We start from the raw sequence: 25,820 nt of genomic DNA, 5'->3' as shown, positions 1-25,820 counted from the left end.
ATGGGGAACGGTTCAGTGAAATCAAAGCGCTACAAACACACCGACGGCTCCGCTTCCAATGGCCGGGCCCACAAAGATCACGTTTGCGGGTTCAAAAACTCGTCCCTGGATTCTCTCAGGGCCCGAGTGGAGGAGCTGGAGCGAGAGGGCAAGAGGAAGGATGAGGAGCTTTGCGCCAAGGAGCAGCAGATCAAAGGACTCCAGGAGCAGCTGGCCAAACAGACCAAAGTTCTCGCCGAGCTGAGCGACGAGCTGCAGAGCAAGTGCATCCAGCTCAACAAGCTGCAGGACGCGATGAGGAGCGGGGCCTCAGCGGGCCTGGCTTCCCGGCCCGCTTCTGTCAGGGCCGGCGGCAAGAGCAGCCCCAACCTCAGTGTTCGAATCAAAGAAACCCTGAACAGGAGGAAAGGTGCCAAAGCGGGGGTATCGGCCGAGCCAACATCCAGGACATACGACTCCAGCGGCCTGCCAAAGTTCTCCTTTGAGAAGGCTCGAGTGCCGAAAGACGCAAGGTGAGATGTTTGTCTTTTCGGGGAAAGTACAAAATATAAAATTTGTAGGTTCATGATACCCCGAGGCTCAGTCTGTCATGGCCCGGTGGATGAGATCTCAAAAGACGAAGGAGTGTGTGGTGAGTGGAAGGTGAGAAGGATAAGAACCAAAGGGTTTAGTGTTGATGACGTGCAGAATACCTGTTATGAAAACACTATTCAGTCCAAGATTTTACTGCCTGAACGGATCTACATCAGGTTTCCTTTTAGATTTAGATTGTTTTCTGGTTCAGAAGGGTCACCAAACCTACATGGATACATCTGCACGGGAGCTACTTCTTTCTCAATGGTTTCTCTAATGAAGGGAAACCTTAATGTCAAACAGTCATCATTTATACATTACTTTTCTTCCAACTTTGTCCAACTTCACTGACGAGGCCGGCAGATTCCAGCAGAACAAAGAAAGCTTGAAACCAGAAGAGTAGAAGAGTAGTTAAAGAAACACACCGACACCAGATGTTGATGAAGATGTGCAAGTGCAATCTTTGGGTGTCCACACATTTTTGGCCATGTGCAAGTTTTTTGGCTCCACCCCTTCCTATAAAATCATATAAAACTAAATTTCACATGTGTTAATTTATTGATTTATGCATATGTTACATTAAAGGAAACTCATCTCAGATGTTTTCTTGCAGGAATGTTAAGATACGAAGCCTCAAGAAATGACTTTAAGGCACTGATGGATTAATATCTGAATAATACCAGACAAAGCACATTTAAGTTAAAAAGAGTTCCTTAAGTTACTTGCTCACAGTAATAGGCGGTTTATGCGTCTGCGTCAATTTGACACCATAGCTACGCCGAAAGCCCGGACCCTACGCAGACCCTAACGCCGTAGCTGACAGAAATGTAACTACGCGTCATGGCGATGCAGACCACAAGAGCTGTGATTGATCCGCTTGGTAGTAGCGTGTTTCCTGCTTTAGTATTTCCGGCTGCTTCTCCATCTCTGCAATTTGCCAATAGATTGTTTTGGATAAATAAAGATGGAACACATAGAGGAAAGGTTAACTGAGGAGGTTCAAAAGGTACAAACATTTGAACGACTTGTCTTCGGAAAAAGTTTATTTCGGTCGGCGTCAATGGGACATTGACCGGGACGCAGTACCTTAAATGAGCCTTTAGCCACTGATGGTCACATTCGGAAATCACTAACCTGGTTTGAAAACCTGTGACACAATCTTTCTCTTGGATTAACAACCGCCAATGACAGTTTGTGAGGAATCGAAAGAGTACACATACATAATTATATTTGTGTTTGGTATGAAGTCTACCTTCAACACTCTTGCAGAGCAGTCCACACATGCTGCCCACGTCTCTTCAGTTGCTCTCCCCCGATCTGGCTTTTGTTCTTTTACAGATTAAATGAGAACAAACACAATAACTAAAATAAATAAATAACAGAGACGTGTTTTACATTTGCTTCTGAAAACTGCACAAACCCAACTTAAAGATTCCAAACGTGTGACCCCCCTAACCCCGTGACATGTGTGCACACTACTGGTTCAGTCAATCAAACAACTCAAAGGGTTATTTAATGAGGACGTCAAGCTTTGTTCGTTTTTTTTCCCAAACATGAAAGCCAAATTTGCCTTTTGTCATCTCAAGTGTTCTTCTGATTGTACAACTTCGGCACAGTGAATAAACGATAACACGCAGTCCTCATGTTTAAAACATGTGTTGCTAATAAGCCCAACATGGATTATATAATCACAACTAATGTAAATGAGGCAGTCTGGTACCCTCATGCACACTGCTGGCCCTTTGAAACATAACACTCATCTTCTGTGAATGGCGGTAGCGTGTTGCCCAGTAATGGCACAGCTCGGGAGGGAGAAGAAAACCATGTGGGCTGAAAAATAAAGGATCATCTGCTCTCGTTTTACGAAGCCCAAAGTGATAATTTATCGCCCTCGATAAGGTGGATAAACAGACCACCCACCACATCCACCGCGCTCTAATGATCTATAGTTGGCATTCGACTGTGGCTCTTAACCTTTTTTTGAGTTTACAGCTCCCCACGAAGGAAGTGATGTCTTCTTACGGCCTCTCGCTGCAGCTGTTAAAATGCACATCTGTGAACTTTGACAGCTCACGATGATTCTATGTCTTTTTTTGCCGTTTTGCTTGATTCACTGTCGGAACGGGGCCCCGAGGCTGCAGATAGTCGTCATTTTCACAGGAGACAAAATATGTATCATGCAGGCTAAAAATGTGGTGAATAATGTGGATGTGGGCGTTCTGGTGGCTTGGTAACGTAAGTGCACACAGTCAGTCAGTCAGTTGGTGGTACTGTCGAAGCACTTAAAAGTGTATACCATGGCAGAACAAAAGACCACTTAAAGGGGAACTACTGTTTTTTTTACAACCTGGACCTTATTTCTGGTTTAACATACGATTGTTTACTCACCCATATAACTTTTGTGTAATTTGTATTCCTTCGGGAGATATTTAGACCTGCGTATATCCATGTAGTGGGAGTGACTGGGGCACCGAAACGCAGCCTCTAAATAACGCATTATCTGCCGCAAAACTCGTTCATTTCACCAAATATTTTATTATCATACGCTAGTGCTATTCCCCGTTGAGTCCAGAGTTAGCTGTTATCATCATCCGGGGTCTGTAGATTGACCTACAGACCCTGGGCTGCGTTTCGGTGCCCCAGTCACTCCCACTATATAGATATACGCTGATTTAAATATCTCCTGATGGAATACAAGTGACACCAAAGTTATATGGGTGAGTAAACGATCGTATTTTATGCCAGAAATAAGGTCCAGGTTGTAAAAAACAGTAGTTCCCCTTTAAGGAAAACAATCAGAACAGCATTGGAGAAATACTACAGTGTAAGTATATTAAACATTTTACCCTCGTCAAAGGAAGGAAGGAAGATAAAATTGCTTTATCTGAATATCAATATACAAAGACAGTTGTCCATTAAATGTGGATCAATAAAAGTAGTTTTTTTTTTCTTGTGGTTCTCTGCTAATATTTTCTCTCTACTCTAAAAGAACTAAATCAAATATCTAAAGCATTTCCACATCATAAATCAAGTAGCGTGCCGTGTAATTTCTTTCCGTGATTCAGTAGACTAATTGTGCATTCTCATCCTCAGACAGAACAACACTCACTAGCGACGCCGTAAAAAAAAGAAAAAAAGAAAAGCCGTCTCGTTAACCTCTCCCTCTGTTCCTGTGTGTGACAGCGTAAAGAGGCTGCTGACAGACGCCCTGAACAAGAACCAGTACCTGAAGAGGCTGGAGCTGCAGCAGATCAAAGACATGGTGGAGTGCATGTACGAGCGCACCTACCAGCAGGGAGAGTACGTCATCAAGCAGGGGGAGCATGGGAACCATCTGTTTGTCCTGGCAGGTAGCTTCACTCCTGTTTGATCTTCGCCTCCCTAGTCAGGAATTCAATTTGGGGAAAAAAAAAACGTATGGAAAATGACTTTTTCTTTTTCACCGCCTGCAGCAGCTGAGATTACTTGAGATCATTCTTAATTCTTACACCTTCTAGCCGAACGTCGCACGACACATATTGTCCCACAAGAAGCAAAAGAGACATGCAAACCTATGTGTTATGAGGAAGCCGATATAAAACAAACAAACAGTTATTTACAGAACATCTAACATGAGTGCAGATGCAAACCTTGACTTGTAGTTTTCTCAGCCTTGTTTCAGTGAAATCTGTGTCTGTGCCTTTGAAACCTTTAGACTTAGACTTTAGACTTAAACTTTAGACTTTAAACTTAGACTTTAGACTTATACTTAGACTCACTTAGACTTAGACTTAGACTTTAGACCAGGGGTGTCAAACTGATCCGTGAAAGGGCCACTGTGGCTGCAGGTTTTCATTCCAACCATGCAGCACCCATGCAGTGGGGGTGGCTGGCAAGTTTTTGTTCCAATCAAGCAAGAGGACACCTGAATTGACTGTGTGAAGGCAGTTCAGTTGATTGATTGATCCAAGTCAGGTGTGCTGCTGCATGGTTGGAATGAAAATCTGCAGCCACAGTGGCCCTTTCACGGATCAGTTTGACATCTGTGCTTTAGACGTAGACTTGGATTTAGACTTTGACTTTAGACTTAGACTTTAGACTTAGACTTAGAGCAATTGCTTGGTCTCAGTTGCACATTAAAAAAGATAAATAAAATACTCTTGAAAACTGCTAGTAAAACAAATAATAAGTGTAAGACGGTTAAATAAAAATAAAAATAAAAGTAGAAGAAATATTAAATTGAATTAAATTAAATTAATACAACAGTAGCCCTGCGATAGGCTGGAGACCTGTCCAGAGTGTACCCCGCCTCTTGCCCGATGACAGCTGGGATAGGCTCCAGCACCCCCGCAACCCTTCACAGGACAAGCGGTTACAGAAAATGAATGAATAAATGAATAATGCAATAGTATCAGCAAAAATATATACACGATTTGCATATGTACAACTCTGCAAGAAATTGAAATAGAAGTAAATATACACTATTTAAACATAGGAAGTATAAATTAGGTGTAGGGTGGATCTATTTTCGGCTAATGTAGTTTACAGTGTCTATCTCTAAGATGCCTGTTTCATTCTCTTTAATGGAACTTGCTGAATGGCATTAAGCCTTTCAAACTGTGTCATAAGTGACATTGTCAGTCTGATGAATGTTAGCTCCGTCCACTGTCTTTACGAGAAACGTGCCAGTATGTGATTTTTATGGCGGTTACAGAGCGGATCCTCTGGCCTCAGTCCATCAAAGAACGTGCGCTTTACAAACTGCGTCACTTATACTTGGCTCTACTGTAAGTTAGCAGTAATTGAGGAAAGTTAATTAGCATCAGAATTTGGCAGAAACGTCACAGTCACCTGCTGTGGAGCAATTTGAGACGATTATTCGTGGTCTTATTGTGCTCTTTGACATTACTGGCTACTGCACAGCATCTCCCACCACAGGCCAATCAAATCAAAAGGCAAACAGCAGCTCTGCATCGAGCAAGCTTTCGACTGGCTCCACTCTGAAAGCTTTTAAACTAGTTTAAGAGGTTAACTAGCCTGTATTTGAAGAATGTGGATGTAAATTATTTTGTCTGGTGAATTGGATTCTTGGCAGCTATTAGTAGTATACATCCCAGCTTTTGGCAGGAGAGAAATTCAAAAATCTTGGTTAAACCTCTGTGAAACAAATGGAAAGAATAAAAGAGGGCGTCAGCTGCGATGTTCCTGTGAATCTATGACATGTTGTGCTGAATCCAACACAGCTTTCCCCATGATTAATGATTATTCACTAATGGAGCCCTTAAATACTCACACAGACGTCAGGGGCCACTGATTACAATCGCGCAAATAAAGTCTTTAGTCTGGAAATGTAATTTTAAAATCCATTTTTGAGTCACAGATGGAATAAAAGATAAAGGAAATGCATGCAATGTTTTGTGTTGTGCTAACAATAGACGGGTACAGATGGCAGGAGGGAGGAAAGGAAGATGGGAAAGCAACTTATCTTCATTGTCTTGTCTGATTTAAGAAGTTTGAAATGTATTGAAACTATTCTCATTTTCTTTTCTCATTTAGCTGTTATGGCCTCAGCCTGTAAATATTTTGTGCTACCTCCTGGAATTAATGTTGTTTCAGCCAACAGGAGAAATCATGAAAAGGAAGATGTAATGCTTTTACTCAACAGATGTTGATGATTACAACGAGCCATCTCGTTCTGTCTGAATGAATCAAATTAAATTTAAATGTCATTCAGTTCTTCTTGTGGCATGTGTCCATCTCTTGTGCTCTGTTTGTCTGTGACCTACATGTGGTTTAAAAAAAAAAAAAAACTGATTGATTGCCCTCATTTCATATCTACAGATGGGAAGCTGGACGTGTTTCAACATAACAAACTGCTCACATCGATAGCGGTGTGGACCACTTTTGGAGAATTAGCCATTCTGTACAACTGCACACGGACGGCATCCGTGCGAGGTAAACATTATTTTCATTTATACCGCAGAGACTAAACAGTTGAAATGTCATGTAAGACAGGTCTAATGCTGCCCCATATTTCTTCCCTTTACCAAACTGCTCCTTGCACATTCAAGTCAAGTGCAGTGCTGTCCCAAATGAATAATTTGCTAAGACTTTACACATGAGCTGCGCTTTGCACGGTGGCCGGTGGCATAGCTCTGAGGCAAAGTGCAGCAGAGGTTTACACTACCAGCATGTGTCGGGTACTGCAGCAGGAAAAAGGAACTTCAAATACCACAAACACCACAGTCGGTTCTATAATCGTGTTTTACACAAAAGAGGTCTTACTGGGGTTGAACAAGTTCAGATGTTTTAAAGTCCACTATTAAATGATGAAGTCAAGTCGATACTGACTGGTCTCTGATGACATCGCTAATAAAAACACAGCAGAAAGAAATGCTTTGCAACAGTGAAATCCATATTCTTGACCTGAATACATATGCTGAGAACAGACAGCTCATGTGCTACATACTGTGAGTTGCAGATAATGTATAGCCTGTATAAAAACAGGCAGCAACTCAGCACCATCAAAAGCAGCGTGATGGAAGATGGGATAGTTTGGCCAGTATTTCTCTGAAGTCTTCTCCGTGTACTGCAGCTAAAGGTCTAATAACTTTATCAAATAGTTGATGTGCAGCCTCCTTCTCTCTGTTACCACAGGACGTTTGGTGAAGTCGTTAACTGACTGCTGTCCAGAGGATCTGGACCGTTCCTCTACTAGCGCTAGCGTTAGCCTTTTCAGATGCATTGCAGTAGTACTTTAGTTGTATTTCAGGACTGACATGTCACGGTAGTATGGGCTTCATATTTAGTGAAGTATTCCCACACACTTGATGAACCGCTGCTAGTTTGCTGCAACGACCCACTGGACTCCTCACCTGTCTTCTTGGAGGCGTCCATATTGTTAGTGTCACATGATCAGTGACTAGTCGAAATGATGCTTAAAGCGTCATAATCTGCTCATAATTGTTTATGAGGGAAAATAAGACTTTTCAAAGCCACATGACTTGCACTTTCAGCTGTGGAAAGTCAACATTGCTTTACAGCAGATCCTGGAGGTTTGGTAGGAAACCAACGATTGAGAAGGATTTGGGTCCTGGAAACTTCGTTGTCAGTTGTAAGAACAGCTGTCACCCCTTTGGTTATGTGCTGAAAGGTCTAAAAAGAGTGTCACTGATCACATCTGGATCAGTTTCAATTGCCACACAATGTTTAGCTGCCTTTGCTAAATTGCACCTCCAGACAATTAACAGAATAATTTTGAAGGATTAGGTGAAGAATTCTATTGTCTTATGAACCTTCAACGCCCAAATCGTAATCTGACACTTCTCTGACCTTCACGTGAGCTTCACTTTTCAGAGCAGCAGCAGTGAGAGCAGGCCATTAGACTGAAGTAAACAAGCTTTTGCGTGGTTGTGTTGACAAAAGCTTAGCATGAAATCCACAGCTTTGCATTGTGATTGGTTTGTACCTCCTTGGCATTTAGGAAAGCGCATACCATGTTCTATGTGAGTGCTCTTTGTCTGCGTTTGTATATTTAACCAAGTAAATTGACCGGTGGTCCTTTAGGGGAGGGGCACTGAGCTGACCTCAATATTCAGGGTGAACTGGAAACACTGTGACAGTTTGACGAGTCTCTGAGTGGGTATTTCATGTTAACAGATGAAGCAGATAAAGGGAGAACTCCTTAGTTGCTACCGGTTTATGTCAAACCTTCACAGCTACTTCCTCCTTGGTGCCACCAGGGCAGTTTCCTTTGTCCCATTGTTATATTTCTATGAAAAGGGAAAAGGGGGGACTTTAACTAAACTAGAAAATGGGAACAGTAAGGGTTAGGAAGAAAAACAAAAAGAATGTCCATCATTTTATTGTCAATCACCATTAAAACCTTTCAGTCTACAAGTTTTTTCCTCTTTCTCAAGACACTTCGGTATTAAAAACAGCTGGCGACCTTTTTGAATGAACTAATCACGGGCACAGGTTAACACGCGTTTCATTGAAAGGTTAGAGTGTGTAGCTGTTTTGATGCATGTGGTATTTTGTTTTTGCAGCGGTGAACAAAGTGAGGACGTGGGCTCTGGACCGGGAAGTGTTCCAGAACATTATGAGGCGGACGGCCGAGACGCGACACGAGCAGTACCGCAACTTTCTACGAAGGTTAGCTCCAAGGCTTAGCCAATAAGCTAGCTTGTTACGGTTAAGATTAAACGGATGGTCACTTCGTGGGCCATGAATTAAACGGATAAAATTGTTGCACAGTCACAGTAGGAAATGGCAACCTGCTGGTGAACACTGGCAGTAGATGCTGGTTGGTAAAATATACTGATCAGCCACAACATTAAAACCCTTGACAGGAGAAGTAAATAACATTGACCATCCTGCGACAATTCAGTGTTCTGCTGGGAAACTTTTGGACCTGGCATTCATTGGTGTGGATGTAACTTAGACATGTAGCACCCACCTAGACCAGACCAGGCACCCCCACCCCATAGCAATGACACTCCATGATGGCTGCAGCCATCCCCAGCAGGATGCAGCCTGACACAGGCACAAAAACACTTTAGGAACAACTAAAAAAAAATATGAAGAACAGCACAAGGTGTTGACCTGGCCTCTAAATTCATCTGTAGGATGATCCACAGAGGCCCCTCCCCTCAACCCATAGGACCCAAAGGCCCCCCACTAACAACATTCTGTTACCAGACACCATAGGACACCCTCAGAAGGCCCATGTCCATTCTCTGATGAGTCACAACTATTTTGGAGGAGGGGCCTGCTACTTGGGTAGCAAGCGAGCAAGAGGGGGCCACAAGGAAGCGAACCTGTGACCCTTCGGTCCCAGGCTGCTTCTCTAACCATTACGCTCGCCACTATAGTTTGATGTTTGAGTACTGTCAGCCATAGAAACAAGATTTCAAGCTTTCACCCCTTTAAAGGTGCCTCAAGATACTTTGGACCACTAGGGGTCAGACAAACTCCCAAAAAAAATTATTATTGCTTGTGTGATCAGCCAGTCATATACTTACAGATCAAGCAGACACAAACTAACATGGCGTGTCATTCGAGTTTTGTTTATCTCTACTGGATGGACATAAGTAACCTGTCCTTTGTGTGGTCAAGTTTAGATGACCGACACCAACTCCTGAGAAGATTCATCATTAGATGTGGTGCTTTCTCCAGTAGCCATTTTTTTAATCAAGCTCTTTGCTATATCGTGCCTGTCTGAGATGTGAGCTAAGCTATTTTTATGCTATTTTGTGCCTACAGCATAGATCTGCACCCTATGTCGTAGCCTAATGCGCACCTCTACCCAGAAACGTTATTACATCGCCGTGACTGCAACAGCTGCGATTAGTCCAAAATGCATTTCCTTGTCCACGTCTCTCAGCGGCCGGACAAGCACAGACATTTCACGCTCCCTCAGCCTCCTTCACACCGTCCACTCAATCATCTTTTCTCTTTTATGCTTTGCAGTGAGTCCGGTCAATTAATTAGCTTCAACTTCAACAAAGAGCCACTCAGTTCCAGAGAAGCTCAATCTACCGTAGCCGACTAGTTGCCCTCAAGAGTTTTGGCTGCGTAATTAAATAACGATGCCGGCACGAGTGTAAATGGTTACTTCGTGGGCCACTTGCGTAGGCTACGATGCAAGCTCTGCGTAGATCTAACATAAAACATAAAAGCTAGCTAAAACAGACTTCTGCAGTTGGGTTACAGAGGCAGGTTTGACTATTTCTTGTCTCAAGTGCGTTAAAGGACTTATAGTATCTCATTTAAATGAACAGTGTTTCACTTTCTAAATCTGTTGTTTTTAGATTCTGTGACTCAGGAAGCCGAGTTCTGCTTGACAGATCGCTTTTATAACAACGTACAATGTAATGTCTGTGTTTTTTTCTTCTTCTCTGTCAGTGTTTCACTCTTGGCTAATCTACCAGAGGACAAGCTAAGCAAAATAGTGGACTGCCTCGAGGTGGTAAGTTTTTTTTTCACATTTGACTTTTCATTGTATTCCCGGAGTATTGCACAACCTTCTGGCAGCTGGTGGGAGCCCCGGTATTGCAGATAGCTGCTGTCAAAATATCATTACCATTTGGCCATATACCATTACTGCATGTCAGCACATTCGTTGTACCTCCAGTTGGCAAGACCTCACAAATTACCTTGTTGATGAACAGAACCGATATTATTCCTGTCATCGCTGGGTGCTGTATATTGTTACCATAATTATTTGACTAAGGCCCCAGAAAGTGTTTATTCAAGTGGGGGACGAGTGATTTCTTAAAGATGTGCGAGTGACAGGCTTTTGGTGCGAGACCACGCGAAAGAGTGTGTAGGAGCGAGCGCGTGCGTACTTGTGTATGCTGCGAAACACGCTGCAGACTGGCGCTCAGTCGATTCTTCCTCCATAAGCGTCATATTTCAACTGAGAAACAGAAAACGGAGCTGAGCTTGTCAGATCCGGGTAAAAAAAAAAATAAAAATGTCTTCCTCAGCATCTTTTCACAATGGAAAACTTCAAGGACGTTCCTAACTGTCATTAGTCGTCCTGCTCCCCCACTACAGGCGAGTTTTCCTTATTCAGTCTTTTCTGATGGAGCTTATTCTATTGCCTCTCGGGGGGGCGGGGGTTGGGGGGTGGGGGGCAGCTGTAACATAATAGCGGTGCAGATGTTCATTGAGAATCGGCCAGATAATATTGAAGCTTCTTGTCAAACAGTCAGGGAATGGAATTTGGTGTGTTTTGCATGTGTGTATGTGTGTGAAGGGGATCGGAATACATATTTCTGTTTTATTTTTTGGGGGCGGGTTCATTCACTCATGATTACTGGCATTCACGCAATATTTTGTGAAAGGGTGAAAGGCATCACACAAACTCGTAAACACGCAGAGAGAGATCTGCAGCCCGGAACCGGTGCTCTGAACTGAGAAGGTCAACTCAGCTAATTGAGGTATTTTGAAAGCTAGAATTGATTTTGAGCACGTTGAACTACTTCCCTGTCAGACTTAGCGTGTTCTGTGGAAACCTGGTTCAAGTAAACTTTAATTTACCTCTTGTCCTGCAAGCTGAAAAAGTTGGACCTCTATGTGATGCCTTCACTGACTCATGTGAGCGTTTTCTGGTTTCACATCTCTACACTTGAAATATGGTTCAGTTCATTTGATTCAGGCCATGCTGATGGTTAAAAGAAACCAAAGCTAACAGTGGGTTGAAGACGGGATGAGAAGCAGGAGTTTAAACAATTGGTCAAGCATAACATTATGACTACCTGCCTATTAATGTGTAGGTCTCCCATGTCCCTCCTGTAGGGGTTCAGTAGCAGTGGGATGTTATCTTGTCAGTTTTAGATGCTAGTCGACTAAATGGCTTCTACTCCGATCAGACACAACATTATGACCACCTTCTTAATATTGTGTAGGTCTCCCTTGTGCCTCCAAAACAGTTGTGACTCATCAGGGAATGGACATGGGCCTTCTGAGGGTGTCCTGTGGGGGCCTTTGGGTCCTATGGGTTGAGGGGAGGGGCCTCTGTGGATCATGCCACGGATACTTGATCAGTTTGGGATCTAGTGAATTTGGAGGCCAGGTCAACACCTTGTTCTGTTCCTCATGTTTTTTTTAGTTGTTCCTAAAGCGTTTTTGTGTGTGTACCTGTGTCAGTCTGCATCCTGCTGGGGATGGCGGCTGCCATCAAGGAGTGTCATTGCTATGGGGTGGGGGTGACTGGTCTGGTCTAGGTGGGTGCTACATGTATATAAGTAACATCCACGTGAATGAATGAATGCCAGGTCCAAAAGTTTTCCAGGAGAACACTGAATTGTCACAAGATGATCAATGTTATTCACTTCTTCTCCCGTCAGTGGTTTTTATGTTGTGGCTGATCGGTGTGTAGAGCTTGTTTAAGAGAATAATGCTGGTATTTGGCCACGCAATGGCCACAAATGCAATATGAACCATATTTATAATTGATATCTTGATATCTCATCGGCTTCTTGAAGGTGACATGGTGCTTTTAGAGACCTGCACAGGTAAGCCCGTCCACTCGGGGGCTGCTGAAGATTAGAAAGATCTCAAAAGTAGGTCCAGTCCCGTTTCAGCCTCTAGAAGCAGAGAGAGACGTGCAGTTTGAACATGTGCTGGGGCTGATCAATTGACAGTCAGCGAAAATAGGACAACTGCAGACAAGCCTAAAACACACACAGACACACACACACACCCACACTGACGGGAAAACCAAATTAGAGGAAGTCAGTGGTTTGGATAAGACAGACGGAGATGTACCATATGTGACTGCTGGGGGTCGCTGAGATATTTTGTGAAGAGACGTGCTTTTAAGGGTTTTAGTCAAGATTGTAAATATTAAGGATTCAAGCTTGATAGCCTGGTACAACAAACCTGAGACATCGCTCAAACGCCGTCCATCCCCTGCACAGCTACTGTATCATCCAGACAGTCCTTATAAACAAAACCTTGGCATCTTGTCTCCGCTGTCACGGACGGGTGTTAAACTAGGCTCTCCTGAAGCGTAAACGCGACGGAAACGAGCGCGGACGCTCAAGGAAAATGCCACTTGTGTCAAGAGTTTTGACAGTAAACACTGGGGAATGTTTACGCGTGGTTGCTCTGATTTGTTTGTTCACTTTCCAACAAAGTCTTGCCTGGTCAAACGGATTACACCCGCGGACAGTTGTCTCAGCTGCTGGAAGCTGGCATCCATCCCAGAGAACTTTTCATCCTGGTCACCTTCATTCGTTGCCGTTCTCCTACTTCTCTTAAAAGCGTTAAAACGGAAGGTGATCTGACAGCTCGCTGACTCAGCAGCCTGGTGTTAGTGCTGTGGTTGGGATGTTGTGTTAGGTCTGGTTTGGAGAATGAGGTGGATGAAGTGGGGGGGGGGGGGGGGGGGGGGGATCTGTCTCTGGAGGAGAGCTCAGTGGATTGAGAGAACACACTGTGCCTCAGTGTTTAATTCAAGAATGTTTCAAAGTGTCGTTCAGTTAAATGATAACAATGACTAAACACTGAAACAGTTTGATCTTATCTCTGCTCCAGATGTAGCGTCTGGGTGTGCAGATGTGCAAATGACAGGCCTTCTTACTAACACTGAGTACACATCGATCAGGCATAACATTATGACCACCTTCCTAATATTGTGTAGGTCTCCCTTGTGCCTCCAAAACAGTTGTGATTCATCAGAGAATGGACATGGGCCTTCTGAGGGTGTCCTGTGGTGTCTGGTAACAAAATGTTGTTAGTGGGGGGCGTTTGAGGGGAGGGTCCTCTGTGGATCATCCCACAGATACTTGATCAGTTTGGGATCTAGTGAATTTGGAGGCCAGGTCAACACCTTGTGCTGTTCTTCATGTTTTTTTTTTAGTTGTTCCTAAAGCGTTCTTGTGTGTGTGCCTGTGTCAGGCTGCATCCTGCTGGGGATGGCTGTATCCTGCTGGGGATGGCTGCTGCCATCAAGGAGTGTCATTGCTATGGGGTGGGGGTGCCTGGTCTGGTCTAGGTGGGTGCTACATGTCTAAGTAACATCCACACCAATGAATGCCAGGTCCAGAAGTTTCCCAGCAGAACACTGAATTGTCACAAGATGGTGAAGTTATTTACTTTTCCTGTCAGTGGTTATAATGTTATGCCTGATTGGTGTATATTGGCCATAGAGATGACCAGACCGGTCTAAATCAGCGTGCAAGGTATATTCATTGTGCTGGTAACCATAGCAACAGTGCAGATATGGTACCACTTAATGCTGACTGGTGAAACTAACTGCAAACCGACTTGATGACAAGAGTGAGAGCACACACCTGGGTGACCCGATTAAACTTTGCAGCTGTCTTCATTTCTGCCGTTTGAAACCCACTTATTAAACTGATTAACCGTGCTTTTGCAAGTAAGTGGAGACAAAAGTGATTTGTCGATGTGTTCCACAGAGTCAATCAAAAGACAATACTAACAATAAGATCACAAATTATCTTAGTGTCCGTGTGACGGCTGCTTTAGTCTTTACAATCTCTTTGGGGCGTCCCAGTAGCTGGTTGAGTGGGCGCCCAATTAACCGAGGCCATGGCACTCACTGCAGCGGTGTACGTTCGATTTCAGCCTGTGTCCTTTGCTGCGTGTTCCCTCCCCCGGTGCTTCCTTTCTGTCTGTACTAGCAACTATCAAAAAAAAAGCCTAAAAAGCCAAAAAATTTAAAATTTGTGTGTCAGCTGGACTTGACCGTTTACATTTGTTCTACATTTGTTGTTTCATGCCTTTATAATTTGAAAACTTGCATTAAACACCAGTATTGGCCACCATGGAAATCATCCGAATAGAGGGGCCTCATGACGGACATTAAAAACCTAATAATTAACGTTTACTGTTTAATCTATATTTAATCTTTCATTTATCCCACGGGTCCCTAAAATCCCCTCCTGACCCGACGGCACGCTGAGAGGCTCTGCATCATGACAGAGCGTCACTGATGGCTGAACTCGTGCCGCAGGGGACCGGCTATCGGGAATCAAACCGGCCGGGTCAATGGTTAAATCAATGTAATGCTTCAGTTCTGACTGTTGTTCTCCCCCATCCTCACACCCTCGCTTCCCCCCTAGGAGTACTATGACAAAGGAGAGTACGTCATCCGGGAGGGAGAGGAGGGCAGCACCTTTTACATCATCGCACAGGGGAAGGTAACACGTCTGACGTTTTGTAACAGGCAACACGAACGAGCTGCAAACACCCTCAATGATTCATGGTTATATTTCATATTTCCATTTTTTAACACATTAGTTATTTCTACATTATTTGACTAAACGATATTGTTGCTGTAAATGCAGTTTGGGAATATTGCTGTTACCAATACCAAGAAAAAAGAAGTATATTTTTAATAATTTTTGTACTTTTTCCTGTTAGTTTTTTTCATTTTCCGTTATCTGTTGTTAGTGTGTTTGACCAGGGGAGTCAAACATACGAAAGCCGGCCTGTCAGAGGGTTTAATCTGGCCTGAGGAGGAATTTACAAAGTGTGAAATTTACATAGAAGACATTAACTGCAATTTTATCTCCATGAAATCAGCACCTATTCCTAATTGCTCGCACTGTTTTAGTAAGAGTTGCGGACACAACACAACACTGAGATGCAGAGCCGAACGGCAGATGGCTAGTGTGTCTTAAAAAATTCACGTTGTTGAAAAAATTGTTCTGTAAAAGGATAGTTCATTAAATCATAATGAAAGCGTTTAAAGGAAGGCAACTGGACTTTCCAGGCTACTCGGATGAGACGTTTCACCACTCATCCGAGTAGCTTCTTCAGTTGTAGGGGACTGGATGGAAGTTTGAGGTTTAAGTAGGAAACTTCTACTGGAACTTGCCTTGTTTGAGTAAACAACCAGGTACTAACCTGTCGTTGAGGGGGGGAGGGGACTGTTTGTCATAGGCAAAGCGGACAGGGACAAACAGCCCCCCCCCCCCCCAACGACAGGTAAGTAACCGCTGAAGAAGCTACTCGGATGAGTGGTGAAACATCTTCTCAAAAAAACTCCACAAGTCCAGTTGCCTTCCTTTAAACACTTTTTTTGGACTATTCTGATGAAACTGGGCTGTATGTGGCCCCTGAACTAAAATGAGTCAACACCCCTGCTTTGGACCATCATGGGACATTCGAGGTCTTCACTGAAACCTGGATAGATGACATTTGTTTTGGGTTAGCAACCCTTAAATGGGGCATGATCTCAGTCATCTATTTAATGAACAGAACCAGCTGTAGTCAGGGAAGGAACTTTACTGCATGTGGGGAGTCGATCTTGTCAAACACAGTTGTTTACTGTTGTTTTTATCAGTTCACAAGCTGCTTTGCAGACATTTTCAGACTCCACTGCAGTGAGACTAATTAGGCCCAGAGATACAATCCGCCATCCTGTCTTCTGACAATTAAATAAATCTTCCAGTGCTACAGGGCAACTGATTACAGTGTTCTTCAGGATGCTGCCGAAGTCTTCGCAGTCAAAGCACCGGTCCCTCTGAGTTTTGTTTCCACAAATGTGAACAATACTGCTAATGTGTAAGCAAGTAAATCTCCAGCGCATCCGTAGGCCTTTGAGGAAAGAAATTTCAATCCTGTTATGTGTTGGACATGTCAGAATCGACAATAAAGCTGACTTTGACTTTGACTTGATCCCACAAAGAGATAAAGAGATAAATAATTAAATCAGTGACTATGTTTACATGCACGGTATCCTGTCAACCGGATTGAAATAATTGTGATCAGACCTTCTTAGTTAACTGTTTGCACGGATGCATGCAGCGTGTGCTCCATGAGGTGGAGCTTTGAATTTTAGTGAAATATAACTAAAGAAGAACAGAGACTTCTGAATTCAGTGCAAAAAACGAATTAATTTGATAGTTTCCTGTCCCGCCTGGAAACCATAAAATGCTTCTGTGTTTATATATCTTCGTATTGAACATATGATCAAACTGCATCTGATTATTATATTTATGTCCATGCACAAACACAGGAACTGATTCCTTGACTGAAATGCTTTGGATGATTTTACATCACGTTTTAGAAATTCCTATTAGACCCCAATGGATGCTGCGGTACACCTGAATCCTGCCCGAAAGATATTTTAAAATACAAGCAAGATAAATAATATTTTTTTTCAGTAACAGACCCGTTTCGGGCCAACAATATGTTGACCAAACTGTATGCAAGTCTGAGAGGTTATGACTCACTCACGTGTTTGTCAGGAAGCTGACACCGGGGAGCAAAGGCAGATGGAGAGGGGGGGCATAGCCATCCACAGGGGACTCTCAAAATGCCATTACGAGCCAATGCGAGAGAGCAGCTACCAAGCAAACCCAACCAGAGGAAGGGGGCTAATACAGGAAATGGCTCCCCCACCCCCCACCCCGTCCCTTGAACCCCTGACCAGGGTAGGAATAAACTCTGAGAGTGGCTGCCACCAGGAAAAACAAGGGAAGTGGAGGTCGCTGAGGTCAAACGGGACACTTAGCTAAAACACACTCCGGCCGTTAAGGCTCTGATGTCACTCGCTTCGGCGGGGCAGTTCCACAAGTGGCGATGTTTGACCTCAGCCAGGGTGGGCCGCTGCGTTTTATAGGATCACAAATTACGGAGAGGCTGCACAACAGCCAGCCAGGCTGCCGAGTGTTTTCAGGCTGCAGTTTAAAGACGTTACAAGCAGTAGTCTCTGATTAAAACCCTCTTATAAGTCATTCGTCTATTTTGACAAGCACAGTCAAGGAAACAGCAGTCCATCATGTTCCAATTACTAGAGTTTCTTAAAGTCTTTGCGTTGCATGTGAAAATATTCAGAGAATACGAGAAGCACCTGTAAAAGCTGAGCTGTAACGAGAAAGCAGTTTTAAAAATCCAAACACGGTGTCGTGCAGGTGAAGGTGACCCAGACCACCGACGCCCACAAGCTCCCGCAGATTATCAACACGCTGCAGAAGGGAGACTACTTTGGAGAAAAGGCACTCATAAGGTGAGAGCGCCAGAGATTAGTCTGCTAATGATAATAATTAAAATGTCAATTTAGCATCCGCACTGAAAACAATGAGAGGATTACCAAATAAATCTGGTGAATATACAGCCTCCACAATTTGCACAATGCAGATTTTAATAGAGTTTTATGCAGCAAACGTCTGTATTGCATTGTAAATAGAAAAAAAAATACTTTCTAATCCTAAAGTGATTATCAAAATACTTGTGTTAAGACATGTGCATGTAATCGCGTGCAATGAACGTCTCTGTTTCAGTGACGACGTCAGGTCAGCCAATATCATCGCCGATGAGAATGGGGTGGAGTGCCTTGTCATAGACAGAGAGTGAGTACTGTGACGTTTGAAGTGTTTCAGAGTTTTGTTTCTCTAAATTATTGTGCCGGAGGGAAAAAAAATAAAAAATCTCAGTTATGTAAACTTATCTCAGTGAAATCCGTCGAGGCTCTGAAGCCTCTGCCAACATTCCAGCGGTTCCCTTGTTGACGTGCGCCGGTTGTTTTTCCAGGACATTTGATCAGACGGTGGGCACCTTCAACGAGCTGCAGAAGTACCTGCAGGGTTACGTGGCAACACTCGATCGCGACGACAAGAAGAGGCATGCCAAGTAGGTGCAGTGTCGGATGCACAGTACATCGATCAGCCACAACATCAAAACCACTGACTTTAGGAGAAGTAAATAACATCGACCATCTTGTGACAATTCAGTGTTCTGCTGGGAAACTTTCAGACCTGGCATTCATTGGTGTGGATGCTACTTATACATGTAGCACCCACCTAGACCAGACCAGGCACCCCCACCCCATAGCAATGACACTCCTTGATAGCAGCAGCCGTCCCCAGCAGGATGCAGCCTGACACAGGCACACACACAAATACGCTTTAGGAACAACTAAAAAAAACATGAAGAACAGCACAAGGTGTTGACCTGGCCTCCAAATTCACTAGATCCCAAACTGATCCCTCCCCTCAACCCATTGGACCCAAAGATCCCCACTAGCAATATTCTGTTCCCAGACACCACAGGACACCCTTAGAAGGCCCGTGTCCATCCTCTGATGAGTCACAACTGTTTTGAAGGCACAAGGGAGGCCTACACAATATTAGGAAGGTGGTCATAATGTTATGCCTGATCGTTGTATGTAACAAAACCACTTTGAAAGTGTTGTTGGCAGAATAAAACAGACACAATCCTGATCTGACTGCCATGCATGAATCTTTAAATGTCTCATCCTCTGTGTCAGTGAACATCATTTTGATTTAAGCTTCAGCAACACACTCACATCTGTAATTCTGTCTTTCTCATCTGTTGGGTTCCTCCTGTCTGTGTTTCCGTCCAGGAAGTCGCTGTCGCGTCACCAGAGTCAGCCGCTGTCACCGGACGTCATCCAGCTGAGGGACATGGTGTCAATGTTCTCGTCATCCAGGCCCTTCGATCACCTGGAGGTCATCGCCACGCTCGGGGTCGGCGGGTTTGGACGAGTAGAGCTGGTGAGAATGAAACTGGTTGGAGAGCAAACTGTTATATAGACACCAGTAGCTCTGGACCATGAGCCTGGGACATCTAAATGGAATGCAGCCTTTACTTAAGGGCAGATTCATATTCAGATCTTTTTTTGAACGTCTCTTGCAATGCATTTCCGGGTAGTGTGTCCAAGTAGAGTTACCATCGCGCATGCGCAAATTGGACCGATAAAGATAACGCTTTCTTCGCGTCTTCCATCTTCATTGGTTGGTTTTGCTGCCTGTCACTACCGGATCAACTGCCCATTTGCCAAGCGCGACGGTAACGGTTCTTTTGGGGAGAATTTCACACTACTCACTGCGTTTAGATCTCATTTCTAAAGCAAAGTGCTTCTTGGCCACAGTCCAAACGTCAGTCAGCAGATCGTGGCTTTTTCTTCCAATCCTGAATCCATGAAACCACTGACCTGTAAGGATGGATGTGGCTCAGCTGGTTGAGTGAATTGTCCACGATCTACAGGGTTACATGGACAAGTGTCCTCACTTGCGACTGGTCAGCTTAAGGGTTCAGTTTCTTGCTTAAGGCTGGCCTCAAGCAGATGCGCCTACCTACATGGGTTCTGCTCAAGGTTTCCTCCTTTTATTGTCGCCTTAGTGCTTGCAAGTGGGGGTTTCAGGATCTGGGTTCTGCAAAGCGTGTTGAGACTATTTGTATTGTTTGATGATTGTATTCCATTAGCAGGGGTGCACAGTTGTGTGATGGTTAGCACTGATGCCTCACAGCAAGAAGGTTTTGTGTTTGAATCCGGCTTTGAGTAACAATACGTAGAAAAGCGCTGTATAAATACAATCCATTTACCATCCTTTACTTTGTCTTCAGTCAAAAAGCTCCATCTCGTGACATCCTCGCCTCTTATATCCATCTGCAGGTGAAGATGAAGGGCGAGGACATCACTTTTGCCCTGAAGGTCATCAAGAAGAAGCACGTCGTGGACAACAGGCAGGAGGAGCACATCCACTCAGAGAGGAAGATCCTCGCCGAGGCTCGCTCGCCTTTCGTCGTCAAGTCAGTCCTCCTGCTTCTCCTCCTCCACACCCGTTTTCATTTTCCTCACTAACACGACGAATCTCTGCTCCATTAGCGGTTGGAGGGAAACAGCGCAGCGCTTATTGGCTTGTGATGAGATCACAGTGGTGGCCTCGAGACGGTTACGTCTTCACAGCGGGGCAGAATGGCAGGGGGATATTGAGACATCCGCTAAGAAAATATAGTTATTTCTGATGAAATATGCAACAGGAGCTTTTTCTTTGTCTTTTGTGAGATTACGATGATCCAATTTCACAGTGTGCAATGGAACAGACTCAGATATTAAAGCCATTCTTCACTTTAAGAAATGCTCCTCCTGCTCATGCACCATGTGTACTCACCTTGTTTCTAATCTGTTTTCAAGACCGATGTAAGATGACACTGTGTATTGTGACAGTGTTGTGGAGCGGGTCACACAGGGGCCTTTGACAGTGGTATTGTATCTGTGCTTGGTCCTGGTTAATGGTCCTGGAAAATATTATCTGTTAATACAACCTTTCAAATTAAGATGTAATTTCTGCAGTCATTAGTCAGTAACAGCTGGAGTTGTTTTTATGGTGAATTAAAAGGTTTTATATTCATTCTCTCTCCGCTGCTTTTTGCAGTGTCTTATCGACGTACTGGGAAAATCAAAGATGACAAATGTTGAGTTAAATTAGATTTCAAGCAGATCTTTCTTCTTTTTCTCCAGACTGTATCGCACGTTCAAGGATAACAAATATGTGTACATGCTGCTGGAGGCCTGCCTGGGTGGAGAGATTTGGAGTCTGCTCAGAGACAGGTAAGAGAAAACCCCTCGCCACTGGCACTTTTGTTGATATCGATCAGCAACAACATTATGACTCATTGGTGTGGATGTTACTTAGACATGTAGCACCCACCTAGACCAGACCAGGCACCCCCATCCCATAGCAATGACACTCCTTGACACACAAAAACGGTTTAGGAACAGCTCAAAAAAACATGATGAACAGCACAAGGTGTTGACCTGGCCTCCAAATTCACTAGATCCCAAACTGGTTTAGTGTCTGCGGGATGATCCACAGAGGCCCCTCCCCTCAACCCATAGGACCCAAAGGCCTCCCACTAACAACATCCTGTTGCCAGACACCACAGGACACCCTCAGAAGGCCCATGTCCATTCTCTGATGAGTCACAGCTGTTTTGGAGTCACAAGGGAGACCTACACAATATTAGGAAGGTGGTCATAATGTTATGCCGGTGGCATATCTAATAAATTAAACAAATGTATGAGGTGGTTTCAGGTGCATTTGTGAGATTGAACAACTTGTTCTGCTCCTCTGCACCCTGACAGAATATCTGAACCTGCTCATCAGCTCATGAGCGAAAAGTTTCAGTTTGTCTTTTCTTGTCTTCAGGGGGAGTTTTGATGAGCCTACTGCCAAATTCTGCGTCGGCTGCGTCACAGAGGCTTTTGATTACCTCCACCGCAAAGGCGTCCTCTACAGAGACCTGAAGCCAGAGAATCTCATGCTGGATGCAGAGGGATACATCAAACTGGTGAGCACGCTGCCAGCTGCTGAACATATTCAGTCTTTCCTGAAAAGTTTTTATGGCAGACATACTCTGAATGCAAGATTCATACTTAAGCAGCTCAGTGTTAGTCAGTGCAAATACAGCCGTCAAAAAAGCTGCCTCCTCGAAGTTTGAGACGGTTTTAAAATTCAGGTTCCCCAGTGGATCAAGTGATAAACTCTGCCTGCCCAGGTTGACTTTGGTTTTGCCAAGAAGATCAGATGTGGCCAGAAGACTTGGACCTTCTGTGGCACACCAGAGTACGTGGCCCCAGAGATCATCCTCAACAAAGGTCACAACTTCAGCGTGGACTTCTGGTCTCTGGGCATCCTGGTATTTGAGCTTCTCACAGGCAGGTCAGTGCGTGTGTTCATCATGTGGGAGTTAAGTGTCTTTGTCATGCCTTAATTCTCCTGATCTGCGGTTTGTATGGTTTGCTCACTTGAATAGAGTGCACCCCCTCATGAAATATGAAATGAATTATCTGCCAGTTTATTCTTCCCCCCATAGCCCTCCATTCTCTGGAAGTGACCAGATGATGACCTACACTTTCATCTTGAAAGGCATTGAGAAGATGGACTTCCCCAAGAAGATCACCAAGAGACCAGAGGACCTCATACGCAAGCTATGCAGGTACAACTCGCTAGACTTATGTGCGGTTTATAATTCTGTGTCAATTTGACGCTGTAGTTGCGGCATCAAGCCCAGACCCCAACGCCGTAGCCTGCAATTGTAGCGCGCGCCTACCCAGAAATGTAACTACGCGTCACAGTAACGCAGACCACAAGAGCTGTGATTGGTCCGCTTGGTGTTAGCATATTTCCTCTTTAGTATTTCCGGCTGCTTCTCCATCTCCGCAATTTTCGAATTGATTGTCTTGGATCAGTAAAGACGGAACATATCGAGGAAAGGTTGATTGAGGAGGTTCGGGCGAAATTTCTGCGAAAGCTTCAGTCGCCATTGTTGAAGGTGAAGCAGGAAGTGGAAACAAAGTTTGCCGACTAGTGTTTGGCGAACTGGCTCGCATTGGCGTAGGTTTCGCCATCTATGTCCCACTGAGCTATAAACCACACTTTCGGGTTAACCTGCATTGGAATGTCTTCCATCTGTTAGGGTTAGGGTTGGTGGCCATTTTTATTTTGATAGGTGGTAGTAGTAGAGAGAGACAGGAAGTAATCGTTTAATAGAGAGGGGGGAGGGGGCAACACAAAACCCAAATGTCCAGTTATTTTGCATGAAGATGCCACCGTGTTGGCAACTCCTCTGAGCCAGAAGACACCCACTGATGGCTAACCTACACTCACCACTACCTACGTTCTTCTTCACGTTCTTCTTCTATTAGTGGTTGGCAAACAAGTCTGGAGGTGCACTGCAAGACAAACAAGTCCTGTTGCTGTTCTTTTAGATTATGCCACCTCCTTCTGCTGTGCCAGTAAGTGCCTCCTTCACTTACTGGCACAGCAAATTAAAAGGTAATGTTACATTAACCATAAAGTGTGCCATCAGGTGTGGTAGGACCAAAACTGTTTCACAAGTACGAACACATGACTGCAGTGTCAGACCTGATACCGATGCTAGCATTAGTGTTATAATAATAAATCCTCCAGTTTCCGTTTCTCTGAACAGATTTTGAAAGAAAGTCAGAAAGTATCAACGTCCAGTCTTTGGACAAAGGAAGCATGATTACAGAACTTTTCCACTCTGATCCACTTTACAGGCGGAATCCCTCAGAGCGACTGGGCAACCTTAAAAACGGAATAACCGATATCAAGAAGCACAGGTAAGAAGGAGCTCGTTCACGTTATTGTTGATCTCAGTGGGGAGATTAGCCTTGCAAATTAGCCCCGATTGAGCTCTATGGACGTGGGCGGGCGCGCGCGCGGTTTATGACCTCTGAAACTGGATAATCGCTGAATGCACCCTAGAAGCAGCGGGTTGCAAAACATATTCAAGATTCTTTACTTACTGCAGCCTTTTTTTAAAACTCCAGTTTGATTTTATTCCTTTATAAAGAAAGCACGAAGGCTAACAGTCAGATACAGTAAGCTACTACATGGGAGGGACGTCAGTTACAGCTTGCACAGATTATCATCCACGTTGATTTTCAATCTGAGGGGTCATACTTTTACACAGCGAGCCACTTTCCAGTGACAAAGATGTCGCTTTGATTTTCATTATTTAGATTTTGAACACGTGTCCACTTTGTGCTTGTTCTGGCAGATTCAAGCTAAAATGAAAAGACAAATTGACTTACGGCAAACATGCTGATTGTGTGCTCTCTGTGATGTGTCCGAAGGTGGTTCAATGGCTTCAACTGGGAGGGGCTGAAGGCCAGGACCTTACCATCTCCCCTGAAAAGAGAAGTATGTATTTAAGTAGTAGAAGTACTGCGCACGGGAGAAATTTGGGGGTTAGGTGTTTGCTCAAGGCCATGGGCAAGGTGGGAGGTGCACCTGGGACCCTCTGGTCCCAAGCTGCATCTCCAACCACTACTCCACTAAGGCTTCCCTGGCATTAAATCCAGATATTTCAACAAAACTTTTAACACTACGAGTTTAACCTTTATGCTGCATTTCCTGTGAATTAGTTTTCAGGCCGTAATGTGCCTCGTGCTTTTGCTGATCAGATATTGTGGGATTTACGATTAACACGTTTTTCGCATGTGTTAGCTAAGACGGCAGCTGCATCACTCGGAGCTAAACACAAACCACTTTATGATAGCAAAAAAGGAGCAAGACATGTGTTCCTGTATTGGTTTCCCAACGCTTCTTCCAAAACTAAGTCAGTGCTTCTTTTTCCCTCCACAACAGCTCACAGGGCCGACGGATCACAGTTACTTCGACACCTACCCTCCAGATGAGGACAGTCCTCCTGATGAGCTGTCTGGCTGGGACATGGACTTCTGAGAATTCCTGCACCCATGTTTCTTTTATTTTCCTGCCTGCTATTGCACACCCGGATGAACTCCTCTGACAGACAAAGGGGATCAGCTCAGTTTCAGTGCAGCAGCAGCAGCAGCAGCAGCAGCAGCAGCAGCAGCAGCAATCAGCAGGTTATATTTTATAAACTCTTTCGTGTGACTGTCAGAATGAAAGGCGGAGAATTCTCCTCCGAGTTTGACTGTGTTATGGAGTTAAGCAGCGTTATGTAACCGTCACTGCCCTCATGGTTAATTCAGCTGACTGGCACTCCACCTAATCTGAGTGCAGAGTCATGCTAACAGCGGTACAAGATGATGGCATTCAAGCTAAAACAGGCTCTCCACCCTCTGCTGCCGCTGACAAACGTTGCACCTGAGCGGCGCGGAGGACAAACGCTCGCCTCGGTTCATGGCAGCCGGCAGTGTTTGTGGGTGGGAAAGATACAGAGGGATCGAGCCCTTGTTGCTGCTGCAGCACAGCTGTGCAAAGCAAAGTAGCCGCACTGAAAACATCTGCGGACATTACTTTAGAGATGTTAAAAAAGAATTAGCCAAGCGCTAACCTGTTCCAAAAACACAAAACGTAATCGCTCCAAGATTCCTGAAGAGAACTTTTGAAAGGGAAGAAAAATGCTCCGCCAACAGCGGATTGAAACGACTTCAAAATGCAGCATTAGGCGCTTTTGTTATCCTTTAAAGATCGTTCAGTTATTGAACACAGCTTTAGCTTTGCAGGAATTACTCTGGAACCAAC

General features: G+C 44.3%; 1 protein-coding gene across 1 annotated transcript; it reads left to right on the top strand.

Annotated features, from left to right (window-relative positions):
• On the top strand, positions 1-25,172 carry prkg2 (protein kinase cGMP-dependent 2; the record flags this gene model as incomplete). The annotated part of the gene is made up of 18 exons (XM_084551396.1): positions 1-512; positions 3,757-3,923; positions 6,394-6,507; positions 8,601-8,706; positions 10,459-10,522; positions 15,150-15,227; positions 17,949-18,043; positions 18,318-18,386; positions 18,568-18,666; positions 19,400-19,550; positions 20,453-20,589; positions 21,302-21,391; positions 21,990-22,131; positions 22,339-22,502; positions 22,657-22,779; positions 23,864-23,926; positions 24,443-24,509; positions 24,957-25,172. 18 exons carry the CDS (start codon positions 1-3, stop codon positions 25,050-25,052), a joined length of 2,337 nt encoding a protein of 778 aa, XP_084407522.1. The 3' UTR covers positions 25,053-25,172.
• Positions 25,173-25,820: the final 648 nt, after the last annotated feature.

The sequence above is a fragment of the Chelon labrosus genome, assembly GCF_963514085.1.
Source record: "Chelon labrosus genome assembly, chromosome: 9".
Classification (NCBI taxonomy): Eukaryota; Metazoa; Chordata; class Actinopteri; order Mugiliformes; family Mugilidae; genus Chelon; species Chelon labrosus.
This window is presented reverse-complemented; position numbering and strand designations above follow the sequence as displayed.